Here is a 24,612-nt window from a genome sequence, read left to right on the forward strand (position 1 = left end):
TGTGCCACACCATAGTGGTGTGGGCAGGGTCAGGATGGGTTCCGCCATCTTGGTACTTTGTGCACACCAGTGTTTCAGTCCCTCTAACTCTGTGTCTTAATTGCCCTGTCTGTCTGCCCACTCATTGTGAATTATTTATAGCACATGGAAGTGATTTTATTTATTTTCCTATCCCCAGCATTTGGTGAGGAGAAGGGGGAGGCGCATAATTTTCTCGGAAGTTCTGCAGCCCAGGCACTGTGCTAAGTGATTAACATACACGATCCTATTTAATTTTCTCCACAGCCCTCCGAGGTGGGTAGTATTTGCCTCTATACCCATAAAGGGCAGAGCCTGGAAGCCTGCACTCAAAACCTGTCATCCATCCACGGCCCATATGACGCATAGCACAGAGCAGAGGCTTGTTGACCGAGTGTGTGTGCAGCCAGTACAAGTCCCCGTTGATCAAAGGGCCACATAAACGATGTTTCCAGCCTTCTGGTGTCAAGCGTACACCATGCATTCTCTATGACTGAATCCAAGGGTCTCTGTATAGCCTGTGGAATGATAAGCCTTCTCTCTTCTCTGGTCTCTGAAATCGTAGGTGGGAGGACTTGCCTCTGAAAACGTGAGGTGGGCAGAAGCTGTGCAGAACTTCAGACAACAGGAGAGCAAATTATGTGGAGACATCTTACTTACCACAGCTTTCGTCTCATACCTGGGCTTCTTTACAAAGCGATACCGGCAGAGCCTCATGGACAGGACCTGGAGACCCTACCTGAGCCAGCTGGAAGTATGTGCAGCTGAATTTCTCTTGACTCCCCTCTCCCAGCGTGTGGCTAGCAGTGAGCTCACATGTCAATAACCATCCAGGCCTTCTAGTTCCTTCTTCCTTCTTGCATACTCCCTCCCACCCGAGTGTCCCTAGGGATCTCTGGGATCTAGGAGTGTGACATATGCACCATGTCCTTCCATGCTACTCTACCACATTGCCATTCACTGTCTTCTGGGCCACCTTAACTGGGCTCCCATGGGCACCCCTGGTCCACTGCCCTCCCAGCTGTCCTGAAACCATAAAACCCGAGAGGCACTCTGTGTGTTTCCTCAGTCTCCTTGCTCTTGAGTCAAACTTCAGAGCTGCAGTGGGGCCAAGGCTCATTTCTCAGATGCTGGACCTTGTCACGGGGCCCCGGAGCTACACACTCTGTGCCCGTGGCTCACAGACCCCCTTATGCAAACAGCTCTGTCTACTTCTCTCAAGTGTACTCAGCTTGTCCTCCTAGTATAAGTAGGTGAGTTTTGCTCCCAACCCCTCCATCTCTCCTGAGATTAATAAGTAGGGGCCCTGCTGGTCCCTGGCTGAAAAGGGTTCAGGGTGGTTGCCCAGAGCCAGAATAATCCTTCGCATTGTCCACTTTCCCATCACTAGTAGTCCTCGATTGACGAATCTTCACTGAGGGTTCCGCATGCCCTCCCTTTCCACCAGACAGGAGGACAAAAGAGTCTAGGACCAGGCTGCCCACAGGAAGGTCACAGGCCAGTGGAGGGGGTTAGATGCGTGAAAAGTGGCTGCTGTTAAGAGTCACCCCAAGAGTTCACCACATGCAGGAAGAGTTGTATTCTAGAATGTGTTTGTAGGTAGATCCTCAGAACATAAAACCCATATTCTCTGCTGGTGCTTGGTTCCACAGATCAGCACACAAAATCTGAGGCACTTGATGATTTGTTGAATAGTGATACAAAAGCTATCAGAGAGGACTAATAGCTTTTGTCTCTGATGAATAAATAAATAAAATCTTAACAATAAATAAATAAAAATAAAAGCTATTGTGTAAATACATACGTACATGCTATTATGGCACTAGGAAATAAAAATAAAGCTGTTGTTTATCTTGAACACAGTAGGAAAGGAAATTATTACAAGGACAGCCATTGGCTGCATGAATGAAGGTGAGGAGCTCAGTGGCAGCCTGAGGGAGATTTTTCTGGCTTTGTTTGGGGTTCATAAGCACTTTTGTGCCGTGACCCCTTTGGCACTCTGGTAAGACCTATGGATTCCTTCTCATGAGAAGGTTTTTAGCGCCTAAAATGAACTTGAAATACATTCCTGATCCCAGGGTAAGAACTTCCAGATCTTCCTTTTGAAGGTTTAAAAAAAAAAAAAAGATTTTATTTATTTATTCATGAGAGACACAGAGAGAGAGGCAGAGACACAGGTAGAGGGAGAAGCAGGCTCCCTGTGGGGAGCCCCATGAGGGACTCAATCCCAGGACCCAAGGATCACGCCCTGAGCCGAAGTCAGACACTCAACCATGGAGCCACCCAGGTGCCCCTCAAGGTTTGTTTGATGGTGTAGGGCTTGCCGTCCGTCACTCTTAGTGAGTGAGATGAAAGGAAAGGGGATGGAATGGACAGGCTTTCCTGATGTAATGAGGTAGACAAACCACAAAGGAGAGAGGGATGGAGAAGTTCAGGGGTTACATGTGTGTGAACCTTGGAAACATTACACGAAATGAAAGCAGCCAGACACCAAAGGCCACATGTCAAACGACTCCATTTATGTGAAGTTTTCAGAATAGGGAAATGCATAGAAAGTAGATTAGAAGTTCCTGGGAGCTAGGGGTAGAGGGAGACAAGGAGTGATCAGTAAAGGGTACGGGGTTCCTTTTGGGGTGAAGAAGATGTTTTAGAGCCAGAGAGAGCTGATGGTTGCCCCACATTGTGAGGTACTTAATGCCCTTGAACCGTGTGTTCTCAAATGGTTCATTTAAGTTATGCAAATTTTACCCCAATTTAAAAAAAAAAGTGTCCCCAGTAAAAAAAAAAAAAAAATAGTAGCTGTAGAAGAATTGAATGAGCTGTGACAGGTTAACAGAAAAAGATGGGGTCAGGGGCACATACAGGGGCCAGGAGGGGAACCAGGAGAGAGGCATCCTCAGGCCTGGAGATGCTATCATGGCAGGCTTCCCAGAGGGCACCAGCGGACGAGCCTGCAGGGAGAGGTCCTGCGGGCCACCCTGGAAGCGAGGGGCGTTCTGGGCTGGGAGGGAGGTGAGCATCTCCAGTTCTTGGCAGGCCGGGCCTCCGCCAGTGTGTGGTACAGAACAGAAAGGGTGGTGCAGGCTGGGGCTGGGGCAGGCAGGGGCAAGCCCAGCAGGCCCGGGGCCTCCTCCGGGAAGCCTGCAGGAGCATCAGAGCGCGGGAGCAAAGTGACCCTGTTAACATGAGCAAGGGCAGAGAGGAGGCTGTTGGGAATACACGTATAATCCACGCTAGAAACTCGACTTAGGTGAATATACGAAGGAACAAAGGGTCACAGAGGCTGGAGCTCTGCTGTTGTTCATCCATCAAGAGAGAAAAAGACTCTCGGGACTTTAAGAAATAAAACCTGCTTCCAGAAATAATCAGACAGCCAGAAAAGCACCTTCCAGGGGGATTTTGATCTTGCTTTTGAAGGAGGTGTGCTGTGTCTTCGGGAGCTGCTGGGTGTTCCACCCCTGGCTGAGAAAGCTGGCTTCTGCCCTGAGCACGTGCCATGTTTCTGGCTCATCAGGTCCCCATCCCAGTCACCCCCACCCTGGATCCCCTGAGGATGCTGACGGACGATGCCGACGTGGCGACCTGGCACAACGAGGGCCTCCCCGCAGACCGCATGTCCACGGAGAATGCCACCATCCTCCTCAACTGCGAGCGCTGGCCGCTCATGGTTGACCCGCAGCTCCAAGGCAGCAGGTGGATCAAGACCAAATACGGCGAAAACCTCCGGGTCACCCAGATTGGTCAGAAAGGGTAGGTGGCTGAGCACATCACTTCTCACTTTTGTCCGTTGTGCAGAGGGAAACAAAAAAAAATAGTCCTGAGCAGATCTTCAGCCCCAGTGGGTTGTTTCTACCCTCTTGTTCCCTCCATGAGGTTTCTCCTGATTCTCTTCCCATTTTAGGAAAAATCTCAGTGAAAGATGCGTGGGTATGGAGTCTCTGCTCTTCTTCGTCTTGAGAAATTGTGTGTGTGTGTGTGTGTGTGTGTGTGTGTGTGTGTGTGCGCGTGCGCGCATGTGCCTCCCGGACCCATCAGGAGTCCTGCCTCCACCATCTGGCATCCCCCTTCCCATCTCTCCTTGGACGCTTCCTCCCTGGGCATCACATTCCACTGGGGGGTAAAATTCTGTGTTTTGCAAAGTCTCCCTCCAAAAAGTGCCTGTCTTAGCCCATCCTAGAGTCCATTTCTCTACCCATTATTCCTGCCTCTGGGCCACAGCCCCATCGGACAAACACAAACACTGTCTCTCCTGGGGAAGGATTGGACACTGCAGTTATGCTGCGAACCCACGGGAGCCCCTGCACCTGCCATGTGGCCTCCCACGTACACGGTGGGGGAGTTACTACCCAAAGGGACATGAATGATACTGAGACTGTCTATCCAGCACCCACCGCACTTCACGGCCCCAGGCCCCCGCATCTCCCACCTCTTAGCCTCATTAACTGTGCTAGAACTTAGCTTCGGATTTTCAGTTCTTAATTCTTGTTCTGTGCCACCAGGCTCCATGAGCATAGGATGGTGGGGGGGAGAGAGATCATTGGTGAGGTGGTTGATATGTGCCAGTCCTGGTGTTGGGGGCCTCGTCCCAAATGCCTTCCTGAACCCGCACAACTGATGAGGTTAGTGTTACTGGTACCATTTCACATCCAGGGAAATTAAGGTTTGCAGAAGCAAACTAATATCTGCAAGAGTGTGCCATATTTTTGAGATTTTATGCACTTATTAAAGTTTTTTTTAAAAAACTGATGGAGGCAGTGTTTGAACCAGGTGGTCCTCAGAAACGCAAGGTTTCTCTGCTCCAGCATTACAGCCGCCAAGGTGAGGCTTGCTGCTCTGGTGACACATCCCAAACGTAGCTGCCCAGAGGTCCAGATCAGCAAGCATTGTTTAAATCAAACACGCGGTGCTACCAAAATAGTTAAAGTGAATCTAAACTACCAGAATGGATCCTTTCTTCTAGAGAGGATAAGAGGAGAAATGAATCCCAGGGCCCGCCATGGTATATTTTTATCTGTGTCATGGTCAGAATAATCTCATCCTGGCCTTCTCCCCACACTTTGATCAAAACATTCCTTTCTAGGGGCCCCCACTTGACTCAGTCAGTTAACTGACTCTTGATTTCAGCTCAGGTCGTGATCTCAGGGTCGTGAGATCGAGCCCTACATCAGGCTCTGTGCTGGGCATGGAACCTGTTCAAGATTCTCTCTTTCTCCCTCTGCCACTCCCACCCCCCCACTCATATTGTCACTCTCTCTCCAAAAAAAATTCTTTCTAATTGGCCAACAACTGCATCTTGGATATGAGTGTATTTTCCTCTTTGTTCATCCTCTATCCCTAGCACCAAAAACAGTGCCTGATACATAGTAAGGCCACAATAAGTATGTGTTCAATTAATTCTTTGTTTCTGTCCATCCACTTCTCTCTTGGATGATTTTCTACATTTGTTGTCCATTATCTGAATGTAAACGTTACACACAATATGTGTTAAGATTGTTAAGTATGGTCTCCATCATATCAATGGAAATTTGCTCAAGTGTGTCATTTACCTTTTGATTTTATTTGTGGGGTTTCACACATGATGGTTTTGGGGGTTTTTTCGTTTGAGAGATTTTTTTAGCTAGATATGTCACCCATTTCTTCTATAGATAATGCTTAGAAAAGTCTTTCTCTCTCCAGAAATCATATAAATATCCACCTAGATTTTTTAGGTTTTTCTGTAGGTTTTTTTTTCCTTTTACATTGAAATCCAATCACCTGAAATATATTTTAGGGTACTGCAGAACATACAGACCTAATTTTCACTTCCAAGTGGTTAGCCATTGTTCTAAGACCATTTATTAAATTCTCTGTCCTTTCCTCAATTAATTAGAGATGACAGTTTACTCTACATTATTTCATTAAGCAGTCTTTTTTCTTTTCCATTTATATAATACTACACCAGCCTCTAATCACCTAGCTTTATATTTAGCAACATTTATTGTGGTATCTCTCATTACAAAAGTAGTGCATCAAAAAAAAAAAAGTAATGTATTACAGTAAAAAAAAAGGGGGGGGTGTTACAAAATAAAAGAAATTTAAACTCCTATAATTTATCATTCAGAAAAGAACTCTCCTAACCTTTTGGTAGATGATGTCTTTTCAGATTCTTCCTATATATCTGTATTGTTCAAAGTATATAAAATACTGTAGTATCAGCTAACATGAGTCCCTCCTCTTATTTTTCAGGAGCTTTTACTTCTTTTTCCATCCTTATTATTTTAGAAACTTTAAGATTTATGGTCCATTTCTGTAGTCTGTTATATATAATTTGAATTGGAGTCATATCAAACTTACCAGTCTGTTTAGAGAAAGTCAACCTTTTAACATATGTATTAAACTCTAGGTACATTGAAAAATTCTCAACAACCTGGGTTTGATTATTAGTTGTTAAATAAATTAAGATCTATCAGTACAGCCTAACATCCAGTCACAGAAAATTGTTATAGAAGAATATTTGATGACCTGGCAAATTTTTCCCACACATTTTACATATAAGAACCAAATCAGGGATCCCTGGGTGGCGCAGCGGTTTAGCGCCTGTCTTTGGCCCAGGGCGCGATCCTGGAGACCTGGGATCGAATCCCACATCGGGCTCCCGGTGCATGGAGCCTGCTCCTCCCTCTGCCTGTGTCTCTGCCTCTCTCTCTCTCTCTCTCTCTCTCTCTCTGTGTGTGACTATCATAAAAAAAAAAGAACCAAATCATAAAACAAATGTGCTGTAGGAACCTCCAAATAATAAATAAATATGAATACAAATACAAATTAAATTATAAATAAATCATATGTAATAAAATCAACTTGAAAATATCATCTATCCAAGCATACCCATTAAACACCAAAATGACCAATGGAAGGGTCACATTCATTCTTGTATCCTTTTTTGTATTTTGTCATTTTTCCTTATTTCTGAAACTGTGTAAGATCACATAAATCTCATCTTAAATAGAGACAAACAAGACCCCTGAAGTCATCCCAGGTAGCTGCACCTCCACATTGGCCACAGAGGCCACAGTTATCCTGTTTTACTTTCTGTGGATCCCATTACACTTCCTATGGACCTATTTTACTTCCTGTGGACCTGTCACACTTCCTGGGGATCCTGTTGTACCTCCTGGGGATCCCGTTACACTCCCTGTGGATCCCATTACACTTCCTGGGGATCCCGTTACATTCCTGTGGATCCGTACCTTGCTAAAGGCTCATACTGCCCAACTCTCTCCCCAGCTACCTCCAAACCATAGAGCGTGCCCTGGAAGCTGGAGATGTGGTGCTGATTGAAAACCTGGAAGAGTCCATTGATCCTGTTCTGGGACCCCTACTCGGGAGAGAAGTCATCAAGAAAGGACGGTAAGACCCAGCCACCTCGCTGACCTTCCAGAGGAACTGGCTCATAGGACCGTGAGCAGATCCACTCTTCCCAAGACATCCCCCCTCAACTCCTGCTGTGGGGCGCCCTGCAGCACAAACCCCCTTCTCTTTTCCACATGGGGACTATTTAGCTGCCCTTGACTCCTAGAGAAATTTTCCCGGAATAACTTTGCTCCCATCAGTCACGTCCTCCGTGACTCCCTCCTGCATGGGTATGGTGCACTATTTTGGAGGAATTTTAGAAAGGAAGTGGTCAAAATGCACACCAACTTGTAGGCATGAGCATTATACCCAAGCTAGACCTCTGGGTTCCAAGAACTGAGTTCTCTGTCCATTTGATGAGCTCCTATTGCTTTGGGGGCCGGTGATCAGACAGTGTCTGGCAGAAGGAAGGGGATGAGAGAGGAAAGAGAGAGGCAACAGGCACATAGAAGAGAGAGAGGGAGAGACAGAGGGTATTATCATGGACGGTTGCCTCACCCCAGGGCTTCACCCACTGCCCAGGCCATCAATTGCCTTTCCGTGTCCTTAGCATGCACTCATTTCCTGAATTAACCATTTTCACACACTTCAGCCTGGATCCAAAAAGAAATGCACCCTCTTCTTGCTAGTGGTACAGCACCTTTGTGCAAACGGATGGTGGCCTCTTCTGCAAACACTTTACTGCCATCTGCTGGGAATGTTTCATAGCATACTAACCTGCTTGGACTACAATGTGAATGGCTCTCCAGTAATCTCTACATCCACCATCCCTGTTCCCCATATTAGGGCAAACGGGGATCCTAGGGCTCAATCTGGACATGCTTGGGAGGAATATGCATATGGCAATATTGTTTGCTATGATCTTGCAAGAAAAAAAATCTAGAATTCTATCTCCGACCATATCTCACAGGAAGGTACCCCAACTTCATTCACATGACCCTTCATGTTCCAGATTCATTAAAATCGGAGACAAAGAGTGTGAATACAATCCCAAGTTCCGGCTTATCCTTCACACCAAACTGGCCAATCCTCACTACCAGCCCGAAATGCAGGCTCAGGCTACCCTGATCAACTTCACGGTGACCCGGGATGGCCTGGAGGACCAGCTGCTGGCAGCTGTGGTCAGCATGGAGAGGCCAGACCTGGAGCAGCTGAAGGTACGTGGGGTACCCATCAAGGAAGGAAGGCAGAAAATGTTCTGCCACTAGATCTCGCTCCCCGTTCTGGGAGAGGTATGCAGGTGGCTTTTCCTGGAGCTGAACAGCATGGTCTTTGCTAGACTTTGGGGGAGTGGCAGGGGTTGGCCAATATCATTTAGCTGCCCAAGTGTCAAGTTGGTAAACAGAGAATAGAGCAAGATGAAGAACAGAGAGGCACAAGGCCGATGGGAGAACAGAAACCCTTGTCACCAAGAGCAGAGGTGAGAGCCCAGGGCTCTGTACATGCTTGGGCCCACACAGGGAGTCCAGAAGTAACAGCCATGCAAGGATAGTGTCTTAGTCAACTCTGGCTGCTATAGCAAAACACCATGGACTGGTGGGCCATGTTCCCACCCCTGTGGAGCTTGCAGTCTAATGAAAGATCATGAAAAATAAGTGTAAACCAACAAAAATGGTGTCATTTGACATTGTGACAAGACTTTTCAAGGAAATAAAGCAACATGATAGTCAGGAGCCAGGGGGCTAATTTAAACCAGGGAAGTAAGAAAAAGTTTGTGTGGAGGTGACATTTGAGGTCCTCCTTAAATGACTTGAAAGCCTCTGGACACAGAGCATTCCCAGCAGAAGGAACAGTGAATCCTGGACAAAAAGCAAGATTGAGGTGATAGGTGTTTTTAAGAAACAGAGGATGACCAGAGTGGCTATGGCTGGAGCTCCCAACAGGAAGAGTGTTCTTTCCAGGGATCAAAACCAATCATCCCAGGCAGTACAATGGCAAAGAAATCACAGCTGCCTGACGTTACATTTTCCTCCCACTAGTGTCCCGTGCTTTTGGATATGGAATCACCAGGAAGAGAAGATGAGAGAAGGTCAGCTTGGACACCAGAACCCCACTCTGACCTTGAGGAGGCTCCTGCAATGAGCTTGTCTAAACTTCTAAACTTTGTGTTGATTTTTTTTCCCAAGAAAAGATCATCTACAGGAGAGCCATTCATTTGGGGGCAGTAAAGTGGTAATAGAGGGGACCCTCCAGAAAAGGAAAACTTGACTCTACCCTCTGACCAGGCACACAAATAGTGTCCATCTAGTGAACACGCTGTGTACTATCATTGTGCTAAGTGTAGCACGACACCTCTATGAGAAGGGATTGGGGTTAACCCAGCCCAGGTCACTGATGTGTTAAGAAGGCAACTTGGAAACTAGCCCTTTATCTGATACATCATTTGCAAATATCTTCTCCCATTCTGTAGGTTGTCTTTGAGTTTTGTTGACTGTATCCTTTGCTGTGCAAAAGCTTCTTATCTTGATGAAGTCCCAATAGTTCATTTTTGCTTTTGTTTCTTTTGCCTTCGTGGATGTATCTTGCAAGAAGTTACTATGGCCGAGTTCAAAAAGGGTGTTGCCTGTGTTCTTCTCTAGGATTTTGATGGAATCTTGTCTCACATTTAGATCTTTCATCCATTTTGAGTTTATCTTTGTGTATGGTGCAAGAGAGTGGTCTAGTTTCATTCTTCTGCATGTGGATGTCCAATTTTCCCAGCACCATTTATTGAAGAGACTGTCTTTCTTCCAATGGATAGTCTTTCCTCCTTTATCGAATATTAGTTGCCCATAAAGTTCAGGGTCCACTTCTGGATTCTCTATTCTGTTCCACTGATCTATGTGTCTGTTTTTGTGCCAGTACCACACTGTCTTGATGACCACAGCTTTGTAGTACAACCTGAAATCTGGCATTGTGATGCCCCCAGATATGGTTTTCTTTTTTAAAATTCCCCTGGCTATTCCGGGTCTTTTCTGATTCCACACAAATCTTAAAATAATTTGTTCTAACTCTCTGAAGAAAGTCCATGGTATTTTGATAGGGATTGCATTAAACGTGTATATTGCCCTGGGTAACATTGACATTTTCACAATATTAATTCTGCCAATCCATGAGCATGGAGTATTTTTCCATCTCTTTGTGTCTTCCTCAATTTCTTTCAGAAGTGTTCTATAGTTTTGAGGGTATAGATCCTTTACAACTTTGGTTAGGTTTATTCCTAGGTATCTTATGCTTTTGGGTGCAATTGTAAATGGGATTGACTCCTTAATTTCTCTTTCTTCAGTCTCATTGTTAGTGTATAGAAATGCCACTGACTTCTGGGCATTGATTTTATATCCTGCCACGCTACTGAATTGCTGTATGAGTTCTAGCAATCTTGGGGTGGAGACTTTTGGGTTTTCTATGTAGAGTATCATGTCATCGGCGAAGAGGGAAAGAACTTATTAAACTCAACACCAAAGAAACAAACAATCCAATCATGAAATGGGCAAAAGACATGAACAGAAATCTCACAGAGCTTCCTCATAGACATGGCCAACATGCATATGAGAAAATGCTCTGCATCACTTGCCATCAGGGAAATACAAATCAAAACCACAATGAGATCCCACCTCACACCAGTGAGAATGGGGAAAATTAACAAGGCAGGAAACAACAAATGTTGGAGAGGATGCGGAGAAAAGGGAACCCTCATACACTGTTGGTGGGAATGTGAACTGGTGCAGCCACTCTGGAAAACAGTGTGGAGGTTCCTCAAACAGTTAAAAATATACCTGCCCTACGACCCAGCAATTGCACTGTTGGGGATTTACCCCAAAGATACAAATGCAATGCTGGGACACCTGCACCCCGATGTTTCTAGCAGCAGTGGCCACGATAGCCAAACTGTGGAAGGAGCCTCGGTGTCCAACAAAAGATGAATGGATAAAGAAGATGTGGTTCATGTATACAATGGAATATTACTCAGCTATTAGAAATGACAAATACCCACCATTTGCTTCAACGTGGATGGAACTGGAGGGTATTATGCTGAGTGAAGTAAGCCAGTCGGAGAAGGACAAACATTATATGTTCTCATTCATTTGGGGAATATAAATAATAGTGAAAGGGAATATAAGGGAAGGGAGAAGAATTGTGTGGGAAATATCAGAAAGGGAGACAGAACGTAAAGACTGCTAACTCTGGGAAACGAACTAGGGGTGGTAGAAGGGGAGGAGGGCGGGGGGTGGGAATGAATGGGTGACGGGCACTGGGGGTTATTCTGTATGTTAGTAAATTGAACACCAATAAAAAATAAATTTAAAAAAAAAAAAAAAAAGAAGGCAACTTGGCCCCGAGTCACACGGCTAATAAATGGTGCATTTGGGATTCAACTCACCTGCTTGTCTGGTCTCCCGCTATCCTGCTTCCTGCTTCATCCCTCCAAAGTAGGACCTTGACCCCATAGCATGCATTTATTCAGGATGCTCTGGGCTTCTACACCTGACTCCCCCTTACTTGATGTTTGCAGTCAGATCTCACGAAGCAGCAGAATGGGTTCAAAATCACCCTGAAAACATTAGAAGACAACCTGCTGTCTCGCCTCTCGTCAGCATCAGGGAACTTCCTGGGGGACACGGTCTTAGTGGAAAACCTGGAGACCACCAAGCAGACTGCCGCTGAAGTTGAGAAGAAGGTAAAACTGCCCTGGCAGCTGAGGTTGGGATGCAAGGCCCTCGTCCTGGTCTCTGAGTCCCAAGTTTTTGAAAAGAAAAAAAAAAAAAAGTCAGAATTCCTAGTTAGCTTTACCATGTTCCCAAATTCCTTGTAGAAAGTCAAGTGGGGTGGGATTCCTGAGTCAACTAGATCACACCCTGGGTGGTTCAGTGGGTGAGGCATCTGCCTTCAGCTCAGATCATGACCCCAGGGCCCTGGAATTGAGTCCTACAGTAGGCTCCCTGCTCAGCGGGAGTCTGCTTCTCCCTCTCTCTCTGCCACTCCCCCTGATTGCGCTCTCTCTCACTCTCTCTCTCTCTCTCTCAAATAAAATCTTAAAAAAAAAAAAAAAGATGGAGAGCTAGTTTCAGTATGATAGGGGTTGGGGGCAAACTTGAGTCTAGAAATGAGATCCACATTCTGTGGATCCATGTAAGCAACAGATCTAGGAAGACAGAAACGTAAAGGAATCAGAGGAGAAGCAGAAATGGAGATTTCTTCCTGCTGGTCTCTGTCTAAATGGTGAAAGCATGGGTCATGTTTATCCACGGAGAATAAAATGAGTGATGGTGAGGTAGGCAGCTGGGAGGGGGGTGAAAGTTTACAATTGCTGAAATAGGAATGAAAGGTGGCTCAGGAAACAGTGAATGGATGGCATTAAGAACCCAGGTGAGGGATCCCTGGGTGGCGCAGCGGTTTGGCGCCTGCCTTTGGCCCAGGGCGCGATCCTGGAGACCCGGGATCGAATCCCACGTCGGGCTCCCGGTGCATGGAGCCTGCTTCTCCCTCTGCCTGTGTCTCTGCCTCTCTCTCTCTCTCTCTCTCTGTGACTATCATAAATAAATAAAAAAAAATTTAAAAAAAAAAAAAAAAAAAGAACCCAGGTGAGCCTGAATGAATGGATCTATGATAACACCGTTCTGAGTAATTGTATGTTTGTTCAGTCCATCCCCTTCTGAGACTCTGTCTTCAACTCCTGGATTTAACCGATTTACATTTATTAACATGATTGATAGAGTGACTTTCTTTCTATCATCTTAATTTGTGTTTTCTATCAACCATGTGTATTTTTTCTCCTTTCTTGCTTTTTCTTTATTCTCCTCTTTATCCTTTGCTGATTTTAAAGTTATTTACTTTTTCTTATTTTATTGGTAAATCTTGTTTCATTTATACATGAATATATTCATTTATATATAAATATAAAAATGTTACATATATAAACATATAAACTATATTTCATTTTATATATGATGTAATGATATATACATTGGTTAACAAAGTCTATAAAGTGATATATCTCACCTCTTCCAAAACAAATATAAGGACTTTAGACTTACTTTGATCATCCTTTTCCATCTTCTGTTACTGTTTTATAATATTTAAGTTCCACCTACTATTTCCAAGGTGGCCATTGTTTATGGCCTTTGTTATTTAGATTAACCATATATTTAAGAAATTTTCAGACCTTATTTCTTCCTTTTGGATTCAATCTTCTAATTGAAGCAAATAATTATTTCTTCAAGGGCCTGTTGATAGTAAATTCTCTTTGATGTTGATTGCTTCTTTGAAGAGCTCTGGTCTTTCATCAATTTTGGGAAATTCTCAAATATTAGAGTTCCCATCCAAGTACTAACCAGGCCTTACACCAGTGAGAATGGGGAAAATTAACAAGGCAGGAAACCACAAATGTTGGAGAGGATGCGGAGAAAAGGGAACCCTCCTGCACTGTTGGTGGGAATGTGAACTGGTGCAGCCACTCTGGAAAACAGTGTGGAGGTTCCTCAAAGAGTTAAAAATAGATCTGCCCTACGACCCAGCAATTGCACTTTTGGGGATTTACCCCAAAGATACAGATGCAATGAAACGCCAGGACACCTGCACCCCGATGTTTCTAGCAGCAATGTCCACAATAGCCAAACTGTGGAAGGAGCCTCGGTGTCCATCGAAAGATGAATGGATAAAGAAGATGTGGTTTATGTATACAATGGAATATTCCTCAGCCATTAGAAATGACAAATACCCACCATTTGCTTCAACGTAGATGAACTGGGGGGTATTATGCTGAGTGAAATAAGTCAATCGGAGGACAAACATTATATGGTCTCAGTCATTTGGGGAATATAAATAATAGTGAAAGGGAATAGAGGGGAAGGGAGAAGAAATGGGTAGGAAATATCAGAGAAGGAGACAGAACATGGAAGACTCCTAACTCTGGAAAACGAACAAGGGGTGGTGGAAGGGGAGGAGGGTGGGGGGTGGGGGTGACTGGGTGGCGGGCACTGAGGGGGCACTTAGTGGGATGAGCACTGGGTGCTTATGCTAAATGTTGGCAAATTGAACTCAATAAAAAATTTTTTTAATTAAAAAAAAATTAGAGTTCCAACTGTTGCCTTTCTCTATTCTCTACTTATCTCTGTTAGATGTATTTTGAATCTTCTCATTCTGTTTGCCATCTCTCACAACCTCTTATATATTTTTCATCTTTTTTTCTCTCTCTGAGCTGCTTTTTTTTTTCTTCTGAGCTGCTTTTATTCCAATTTTCTCAGATCTGTCTTCTAGCTTGCATATTCTCTAACACTAGTCCATTATTTAACCCGTGCACTGGTTTTTTCACTTAAATAACTGAATTCTTATTTTTAGAAGTCCTAGTTAGTTGTGTGTGTTTTCTTCAAGTAATACCTCTTCCTGTTTATAATGGCCTGATTTTATGCTTTCTTTCATCTCTACTGCTTTTAAACAGAAATAGTTAAGAGTGAGTTATAGATTGTTCAGTGATCTTCAGCTCTTGGGATGCTAATCCTTCTGGGGTTCAGGTTTCTGATTGTCCCCTTTGGTAACACTTCCTTCTGAGATTTGTAATTGTTTATCATAAGCTCATCTTCAAAAGGAATCATTGGGTTTTCTTCCTCTGAGATTCTCACAAATAATAATTAGTTTCATTCTTCTGAAGTATAAGGCAGGTCATATTAAGGTTTGTATTTAGTGGCATGTTCTTTCAGAATCCCTCTCTGACACTAAGGTCTCTTTTCTCATTTTTCCCTGTAATAAGAAACTTTCTGAAAACAAACTATTCCATTGAAAAGGATCCTTTTGCAACATGGATGGATCTAGAGACTTTCATGCTAAGTGAACCCGTCAGAGAAAGACAAATGCCATATGATCTCACTCATACGTGAAATTTAAGAAACAAAGCAAATGAGCAAAGAAAGAAAGAAAGAAACCAAAAAATAGACTCTAAACTTTAGAGAATAAACTTATAGTCAGCAGAGTGTAGGTAGGGGAGGGGGATGAGTGAAATGGGTGATGAAGATTAAGAGTACACTTTTCATGATGAGCCCTGGGTGATATATAGAGTTGTGGAATCACTATACTGTGCAACTGAAACTAATATGCCCCTGAATGTTACTACACTGGAATTAAATTTTTTTCAAAAAATGAAAGATCCTCTTTGTGAATTTACATATTAATTCTTTCATAAAAATTAAAATAGAACATTCCATTATGCTGTCTTCACTGGATTTTCATGCCTGGAATTCTGTTTTATTTCTAACAGATTGATATATATGTACGCACACACACACCTACATACACATGTATATGTTTATTTATTTTCAATTTACATATTTTTTCCATGAAATCTTTCTCATTTGAAATGGAGCTCAGAGGTGTACATGGCCCACACTTCCCAACTGGAAGAGCTGGCACTCTCACCCTCATCAAAGATGGAATATGTCACCTCCTTTCTCACTCAAGTGCTATTAAGAAAATACCACAGCATGGGGCACCTGGGTGCCTCTCTCGGTTAAGTGCCCAACTCTTGATTTGGGCTTAAGTCATGATCTTAGGGTCGTGAGATTTGGGCTCCTCGCTGGATGTGGAGCCTGCTTGAGATTCTCCCTCTCCCTCTGCCCCTCCCCACCAGCTCCACACACATGCACAAGCTTGCTATCTATCTATCTATCTATCATCTATCTATCATCTATCTCTTTCTCTCTCTCTCTGAAAAAAATTAGATTAAAAAAATAACATCCAGCTTCCTAACTTTCTAGCGGCTACCCCTACCCAGACCCACCCTGCCCTCCACACAGACACCTGCGTATTGACACAGAGAGGCCAGGCCAATGGATTGGTTAGAACAATGGACCACTATTTCCTTCCCTAACAGGTCCAGGAGGCCAAGGTAACAGAAGTGAAAATCAATGAGGCCCGAGAGCACTACCGGCCAGCAGCTGCCCGTGCCTCTCTGCTCTACTTCATCATGAATGACCTCAGCAAGATCCACCCCATGTACCAGTTTTCTCTCAAGGTGACTTACACCTGCAGTTCTTTGCATAATCATAGTAATAGAGCCAACAACTCTCTGTGAAAGCTTATCTGTGTGCTTCATTAGCTGTGGCAGGTCTTTCAGATCAAATCCAGGAGAGTAGCTACAGTGCCTTCAGACCCACATTACAGTCCTCATCTCTTTAATTGGGTCGTTCAGGACTCATGGGTCACTTTGGCTAGAACGGGAGATGCCACAGCCTCACACACTCAGCACAGATGACATGGTGGGTGTGAGCTTACTGAATGCAAGGAAGGGGACCAAGAAATATCAGAAGTGACCCCTGCTGCCAAAGACCTTAACATATGATAGAGGGATGATCAAATGTGCATGTCATTCATACCGGATAAAGACCATGGCAGGCAATAATAGCAGTCCAACCTTAAATGACTTTTCTTATTATCCTAATATCCTCAAAGCTACTGCTTTATGCTTGCTGAAATATTTCTGAACCAAAGACGTTAGCAAATTGTAAATGCTGACTAAACTTAACTTACTCATGAAAAAATAAAGCCCTGTAAATTTTAAGTGAATTGTCAAAAGTATATCTTTCTCCCCTAGGGTGTTCCCAAAAAGACCACAGTTTACCTAATGCCCCTAAGAGGCATTAGGGGTAGGGGAGCATTTCTAAACAACCTCTTTGACTTAACAGAGGATGGACACACACACACACACACACACACACACACACTCAGAGCACACACTTCATTCTGTGAAGGTAAACTGCCATGTGGGGTTTGCCAAGGTGTGGAGATGGGGGTGAGCAGGTGAGAAATCAGAAGGTCTCTAGGACCTGGGGCCCATTCAATTGCAGATGCCATTTTACCATTTCTGGGTCCTCTTCCCTCAACTGAGTCTCCGCAGATTACATAAAAAGTGTTTATAATATCTTATGGTTTGGGAGGTGCCTGGGTGGCTTAGTGAGTTAAGTGTCTGACCTTGATTTTGGCTCAGGTCACGATCTCAGGGTCGTGAGATCAAGCCCAGCATTGGGCTCCAAGCTGGGCGTGGAAACTGCTTAAGATTCTCTTTCTCCCTCTCTCAACAGATGAAAGAATTATGAAACATTTTTAAACAATATGAAAGTTAGCATGATAAGCCTAATAACTGCAAGATCGCTCCCTAGTACTGAGAGTAGTTGAAAAGAAATAAAATGAAACCCATGCAAATATGTGTTTTGAAACGTAAATTTTGCAGCAAAAGCATCCCAGTAGAGGCTGGTTTCATCACTGGAAGTGCTATTTGGGGGGGGTTGCATTTTGGGCCCCCATACTGTTACTAAGAATTGCCAACCAGCTTGATCACTGAGAACAGATCTATTTTTTTTTAAGATTTTATTTACTTATTCATGAGAGACACACAGAGCAAGAGAGGCAGAGACACAGGCAGAGGGAGAAGCAGGCTCCATGCAGGGAATCTGACCTGTGACTCGATCCCAGGTCTCCAGGATCACACCCTGGGCTGAAGGCAGCGCTAAACCGCTGAGCCACTCTTCAGAGGCGCCAAAACAAGAGTGCACTTCGAAGCCTTGCGTGATTTGAAGAAAAGCCAACCACAGGAGTCTCCATGGTCTTTGCTTTTGTCTGAGGTTGGATTTTACAGCTGCTGTTCTAGGCAGAGAAAGGAGAGGCGTTCTCATAGTAGGGAAACCACAGATGGCCCAATGCGGCAGGAGCTGCACATCCCAGTCTTCTAAATTGTCTTGAGTGCAAATATGTTCCAATGTGTCTCTTTGCTTTTACTCAAGCAAAAACTCTTCAAGAGCCAGTCTTGAACAAGTTTGGAATAACATGGTTAAGATGGAACCCATGTGATTATAATTCTTCTTCAAACCTCAGCCAAAATAGGGTTAATGAGACTTCACTTTCCAGGGGCTCAGGATGTCCTAAGAAAGATCACACCTCTCTGGTGTTCCCTGCAGACTGGTGGAAGACCCAGCTCCCTCCATCCTGTGCCTTATGTGGGAAGGACACAGCTGGAGGAATGACATGTCTCAGAGAGACAGAGAAAGGAAGAATCACATAGAAGCAAAGAGCACAGAGCTCTGATCTCAAACTGAAGGCCCCCTGGCCTATTTTCAGAGGGCTTTCATATACCTTCCTTGAAGTCAGGAGATTTCATATAAAACCAGATATCTGGCCTTCCATTGATAGTCTGTAAGATCTGGCAGCCCTGAGCTCACATTCCACATGGCATGGATTTGCTGGAGCTGAGGGATGACTGCTCCCAGATGGTGGTGTACCTCCATGTTGCCACGTTCCCTACCCCTTCCTTGTTGGGTCTTACACATCTGGCCCCTGGAGGAGTTTGAGTTTGAGATCCCTGGTCTGGAGCATCTCTCATGATTTGCCTAAGCTCTCCAGGGCACTAGGTAGGACGCATTCATTGACAAATCTCTCCAGTGCCCATCACAGGTGAAGAGCTGGGCTAGATTCTGGGGAAGAGAAGAAAGGTGCTGAGGCCTGACTTCCATCCCCAGGGTGCCCACAATCTGATAAAGGACAAGATGAAAAAAAAAATAAAAAAAAAAAAAGGACAAGATGAAACATATCAGGCAGCCCGGGTGGCTCAGCAGTTTAGTGCTGCCTTCAGCCCAGGGTGTGATCCTGGAGACCCAGGATCGAGTCCCACGTCAGGCTCCCTGCGTGGAGCCTGCTTCTCCCTCTGCCTGTGTCTCTGCCTCTCTCTCTCTCTCTCTCTGTCTTTCATGAATAAATAAATAAATAAAATCTTAAAAAAAAAAAAAAGGAAACATACCTAAGGCACAAGGCGCGATGGAGAAAGGCATCAAGGGTAGCTGGAGGCAGCATAAGACTGTGCGCACAGCAGAAGACCCCAGGAGTGGGTTGTAGAAGCAGAGGTCAGCACAGCACCAGGCTCTTCAGATGCTGGAAGTAAGAGCAGGACAAGGGCCCTTTGAGAATGGAAAGGAAAAGAAAGCCAAAGTTAGCTGAGTGTAAAAAAAATGCTAAGTGTACCTAGGTCCTTAAATTTTCTTTAGATCTTTTCCTGACTTGTGAATCACTTTGTTTAAACTTAGTAACTAGAAATTATTTACTGATTGCTGTCATTTGGATAAAGATAGTTTTAGGGGGAAAAAAGCCACTCTAACCACCAGAGGAAAGCTACCCATGTGGTCTTTACAGACCTGCTCTGCAGATGAAAGGTTCCCAAATTGCTCTGCATGGAGCTGTGGGACATGATCCGCCTCTACCTAGCTGTTCTTCCAATCCCCCCATCCTACCAGGTACGGGTAAACATCCCAGTGGATTGGGATGAGGGTGGTCCAAAGATGTTGCTCTGATCATCAAAACTGAATGAAGAGGGCAGCCCCGGTGGCGCACCGCCTGCAGCCTGGGGTGTGATCCTGGAGACCCAGGATCGAGTCCCACATCGGGCTCCCTGCAGGGAGCCTGCTTCTCCCTCTGCCTGTGTCTCTGCCTCTCTCTTCGCTCTCTCTGAATGAATAAATAAATAAATCTTTAAAAAAAAACTGAATGAAGAAGGAAGCCTGCAAAGGTTTCACTTATGAGAAATAGCATGGAACTATGAAATAGAATTCATATTTTCCCCCCATTTTGCAAATGAGGAAATATCGAGACAACAAAGTTCATATGATTTCCACTGAGGTTCAAATACCTGGTGTTAGAAAGACCTAAGACTTTTTATTTTTTCTTTTTGAAGCTACCAAAGGAAAGTAGAGAAAAGACTGGAAATCTGCACAGCCATGAATTGAAAAGGCCCAATTATATCTTGATTTTGATTGTCTTTAATGATTCATTGTATACATATCACATTCAAAATGCAGCATTCCTGGTATTTATTTTTATAAATGCCATATAAGATTGAAATAATGAAAAATTGATTCATATAAATTTGTATTTCATACAAAAGCTTTAGTATTTAGAAGATGTGGCCAAGGGGCGCCTAGGTGGCTCAGTTGGTTAGGTGTCTGCCTTCGGCTCAGGTCATGATCTCAGGGTTCTGAGATTAAGCTTCACCTCCCCTGCTCAGTGGGGAACCTGCTTATCTCTCTCAAATAAATAAATAAAATATATTTTTTATGTTAAAAAAAAAAAAGAAAATGTAGCCAAAGCAGGTTATGCTTCCTGCTCCCTGTTTGCAGGAAGGGTCTATCAAGAAATAAGAAATGTGTTAGCAGACTTCTCAAATGACTGCACAGTTAATAGGAAAAAAATTAACGCAAGATTAAAAAAATAAACGCAAGATTCTGATCATTCCTAAAAGGAAAAATAATTAATTTAAAAATATTCTGAGTGCCTACAATGTTTACAAGGGTCTCTTTAGGACAACAAATTTGTCCAACACATTTTGGTTCTACCATCAAGAATTCTGGAATTTACTGGATAGGATCATTAATCCCAACTGGTTATTGTTGGCTGTGTTTATGCTTTTTGAGGGTTGTTATCCAACAAAACATACTGGATCTAATTTAATGATTTTGGCCACTGGATAGTTCCTTTTCACTGGTCAAAACTGTAGGCTCTTTGTCAATATGCCCCATAGCTTTGCCCACTTCCCTGCAACATAATAATTCATATAAGCAAACTAAGAGAGCTAATAACATGTTGTCTTATTGCCACAGTCCCTTCTTGGCAGGATATGCTGGGAAAACATGTCTGTGGCTGGCAGATTGCAATATTCTTCACAGGTAAGTCTACTAGTTGTATATCAAGAGAGCTGTGTTAATTACAGTGTCCAACCTCCTGCCCCCAGGCATTCAGCATCGTCTTCCAGAAGGCTGTGGAGAAGGCTGCTCCAGATGAGAGCCTCAAGAAGCGCGTGACTAATCTGATAGACAGCATCACCTTCTCTGTGTACCAGTACACCACCCGTGGGCTCTTCGAGTGCGATAAGCTGACCTATCTTGCCCAGCTTACCTTTCAGGTAAAAGTGGATTGAAGACGTTTCTAGAAAAGAGGTCATTTTCCAGTATCCAAACAGCAGGCGTAAAGAAAGTTTCTTCTTTTCATATTGCTTCCCAGAGAATATGAAGACTATTTGGTTCTAAGCAGAGCATCGGACAAGAAGGTCCACTATGGCGCATGCATGCTGCCTCGCCATTGTCGCACTCATGACAGCCATGACTCATCAACTCTTGTACTTCTTATTTACCTTGGATGACCTAAGATCCGCCTTAGCATAGCCCTCCGGCAGCCACTACCCATCAATCCAAACTGGCACTAATGATGGAACTCGATGGTCATACCAATAACTAAATTTTTTTGAGATGCTATAAGAAATTTACAGCATCCCTCATTATTTATTTACCTTTAGAGATGCGAGTTTAGTGTCCCAAACTTCCCATGGAATAAGAAATTGCAAATGTCTTTCCATAGCTATGGCAGCCTTTGCCTTGAAAAAGGTCCTTAAGGACTCTAATTCTCAAGGGTCTAGGTACAGCAGGGGCTTCCAGTATTACTTTTTAAAAACCTTACCTTCCACTATTCTCAACAACAAAAAGCCACGAAAACTTATTTTCTTGCACTTATCCCTCTAATCATTTAGGATTGGGAATTTTTTCCATGATTTAATTAGGAGCATACACTAGATTATCTCTAAGGCCTCTTCCAATTGTAAACACCACATGGACTGTGATTACTTCTGAGCTGACTCCCTATGTGTGTTCCAAAGTCTGAATTCATGGGGGACTGTTAGTGTGGCTTGTTCCCCCCTTACCACTGTATTCCCTCTCCAGCCCAAAGGAGTGTGCATCATAGAAAGAATGTGGGGTACCTGAGTCAGTAGAGCATGCAACTCTTGATCTTGGGGTTGTGGGTTCAAGCCCAAATTGGACACAGAGATTGCTTAATTTTGGTGGGGGGCACCTGGATGGCTCAGTCAGTTAAGCATCCGATTCTTGATCTCAGCTCAGGTTTTGATCTCAAGGTCGTGAGTTCGAGTTCCACATTGGTCTCCATGCTGGGCATAGAGCCTACTTAAAAAAAAAAGAGAGAACTTGAGTTCCAGCATGAACTATCTTCCCTCCTACCACTCATTGCCCCCAGGCCTCCAAGGAGCTTCCAACTCTAGCTTTTGCTCTTCTCTCCATATAAGATTGGAGAGAAGAACATAAATATTTTATGCTCATTTTACCAGGGTTTTTCCACCTCGACTGCTATTTATAGGCTTTTTCCCCTTTAGAGACTTTTCCTCAAATTTTCCAAATTGTTATTTCTTAGTGAGCATTCCCATACTGTAACCTCATAGCACAAAACACCATTTAAAGGGAGAAGACAGGGATCCCTGGGTGGTTCAGCAGTTTAGCGCCTGCCTTTGGTCCAGGGCGTGACCCTGGAGTCCCGGGATCAAGTCCCACATTGGGCTCCCTGAGTGGAGCCTGCTTCTCCCTCTGCCTGTGCCTCTGCCTCTGTGTGTGTGTGTGTGTGTGTGTGTGTGTGTGTGTGTGTCATGAATAAATAAAATCTTTTTAAAAATAAATAAAATAAAGGGGGAAGACAATGTCCCCAGAACCTCTCAGTGTGAATCATTAGCTCCAGCCGAGCTGAACACTCTACCCTCCCCTGCACACACCTTACTAACTTTCCCCTCCAAGCCTCTGCCCATTCCTTGGCCCCTCCCTGGAGCACCTTCCCTTCCTACCTAGATAGTCGTACCTTTTAGCTTCTCTGACACTCCATTCAAAACCACACATAGAAAGTTTAATCAAATGAATCTCCCCACCCCAGCTTGCCAACCACTCCATTCTGGAACCCCTTTGGCATTATTGATTCACTTATGCATTTCTGTTTTATGTATATCCATATGTGACTTTGACATTCTCCTATGTGTCATCTTCTCAACTAGATTGCAGGGATATACTCCATGGCATTTAGGACTGACATGAAATGCTTGCTAACCAATGTACCTAGTCATTCACTGCGTGCATTTTTTTAAAGATTTAATTTATTTATTCATGAGAGACACAGAGAGAGGCAGAGGGAGAAGCAGACTCCTCACAGGTAGCCCAGTGTGGACTCGATCCCGGGAGCCCAGGATCACAACCTGAGCCAAAGGCAGATGCTCAACCACTGAGCTACCCAGGTGCCCCGACTGTGTGCATTTTAAGTCACCCTGATATTTGGAGCGAATACAAATGCACCCAGAAGTGATTTGCATGGATATGCACTTTCTTCCACTCTACCCCCTTTTAACAACCGAAACTGATGGGCAAGCTCCAGGAATCGAAGTAGCAATAATTACCCTGAGTGCTAACCCCAAGATCTCCAGAACCCTGTGACTACCACACCTAAAGAAACCGGGTACCGCTCCTCCACATTGCAGATCCTCCTCGTGAACCAGGAAATCGATGCTTCGGAGCTGGATTTCCTACTTCGATCTCCAGGACAGACAGGCGTCACCAGTCCCGTGGGCTTCCTCTCCCATCAGGCCTGGGGTAGCATCAAGGTCAGTAGAAAGGGTCCCCAGAAAGAAGCCAAGTTCTCAGCTCTTGGAGTTTTTCCCACTGACACTTGTCCCCAGGAAGTCAGCGGGTCTCCCTTTGGGGGTTCAAGCATGGAACAACATAGGTGCCTGCCTTTACCTGGTCCCCCACAGCAGAGCTCACCCCTCCCGGGCCCACTGGGAAGGCTCTGCAGAGGAGCAGGTGTGTGTGGGTTGAGGGCTCTGCCTCTCCAGGATGTGGAGGGATGGTAAGAGACTCCTACAAGCTTCCCTACCTCAGTGGAGCTGCCTTTCACCTGCCAAAAGGGCTGGAATGTGGGCTCCTCCATGAGGCCCTGGGGCTGGCATGGGGGTGCTGCGAGGGGCTCCAGGAAGCAGGTAGATGCCAGAGCTCTCTTCAGGCACGTCCAGGTGAGTCCTAACTCAGCTTCAAAGTGGGGGAAGCATTCCAGCCTGGGATCCTCAGTGGTTAATACTAGCTCACATTTATTGAGCACCTTAGAAATGTGTTTTATCCTCATGTTCACCTGGAAGGTAGGTGTTATCTGTTCTCATTGAACGCAAAGCCCATTTTCCTGCCATGTTGTATAGCTTAGTTTATTTGGGATCCTATGAACATTATTCTAGGAAAAGATCACAAAGTATAAGCTTCTTTCTGGAGGGAGCATGCCTGCATTGACGGAATGTGACACGATGCCAAGCACTAAGTGACCACCCACTGCAGAGCCCCGGCCTGCTGTCCGCGTGGGCAGCTGTCAGTCCACACCTGCATGAGTACA

General features: G+C 44.5%; 1 protein-coding gene across 2 annotated transcripts in view; it reads left to right on the forward strand.

Moving 5' to 3' along the window:
• DNAH9 (dynein axonemal heavy chain 9) overlaps positions 1-24,612 on the forward strand; it is a 329,643-nt gene that overhangs the window by 238,702 nt on the left and 66,329 nt on the right. The window contains exons 52-59 of one of the 2 annotated variants that reach the window (XM_025428358.3): positions 584-772; positions 3,533-3,768; positions 7,282-7,404; positions 8,360-8,564; positions 11,900-12,064; positions 16,250-16,390; positions 21,146-21,316; positions 23,714-23,836. In XM_025428358.3, coding sequence (XP_025284143.2) covers positions 584-772; positions 3,533-3,768; positions 7,282-7,404; positions 8,360-8,564; positions 11,900-12,064; positions 16,250-16,390; positions 21,146-21,316; positions 23,714-23,836 — 1,353 coding nt within the window. Of the gene's footprint in view, positions 1-583; positions 773-3,532; positions 3,769-7,281; positions 7,405-8,359; positions 8,565-9,384; positions 9,437-11,899; positions 12,065-16,249; positions 16,391-21,145; positions 21,317-23,713; positions 23,837-24,612 lie in introns of those variants that run through there. The other variant, XM_049110232.1, reaches the window with a different exon arrangement.

This window comes from Canis lupus, chromosome 5 (genome assembly GCF_003254725.2).
Source record: "Canis lupus dingo isolate Sandy chromosome 5, ASM325472v2, whole genome shotgun sequence".
NCBI lineage: Eukaryota > Metazoa > Chordata > Mammalia > Carnivora > Canidae > Canis > Canis lupus.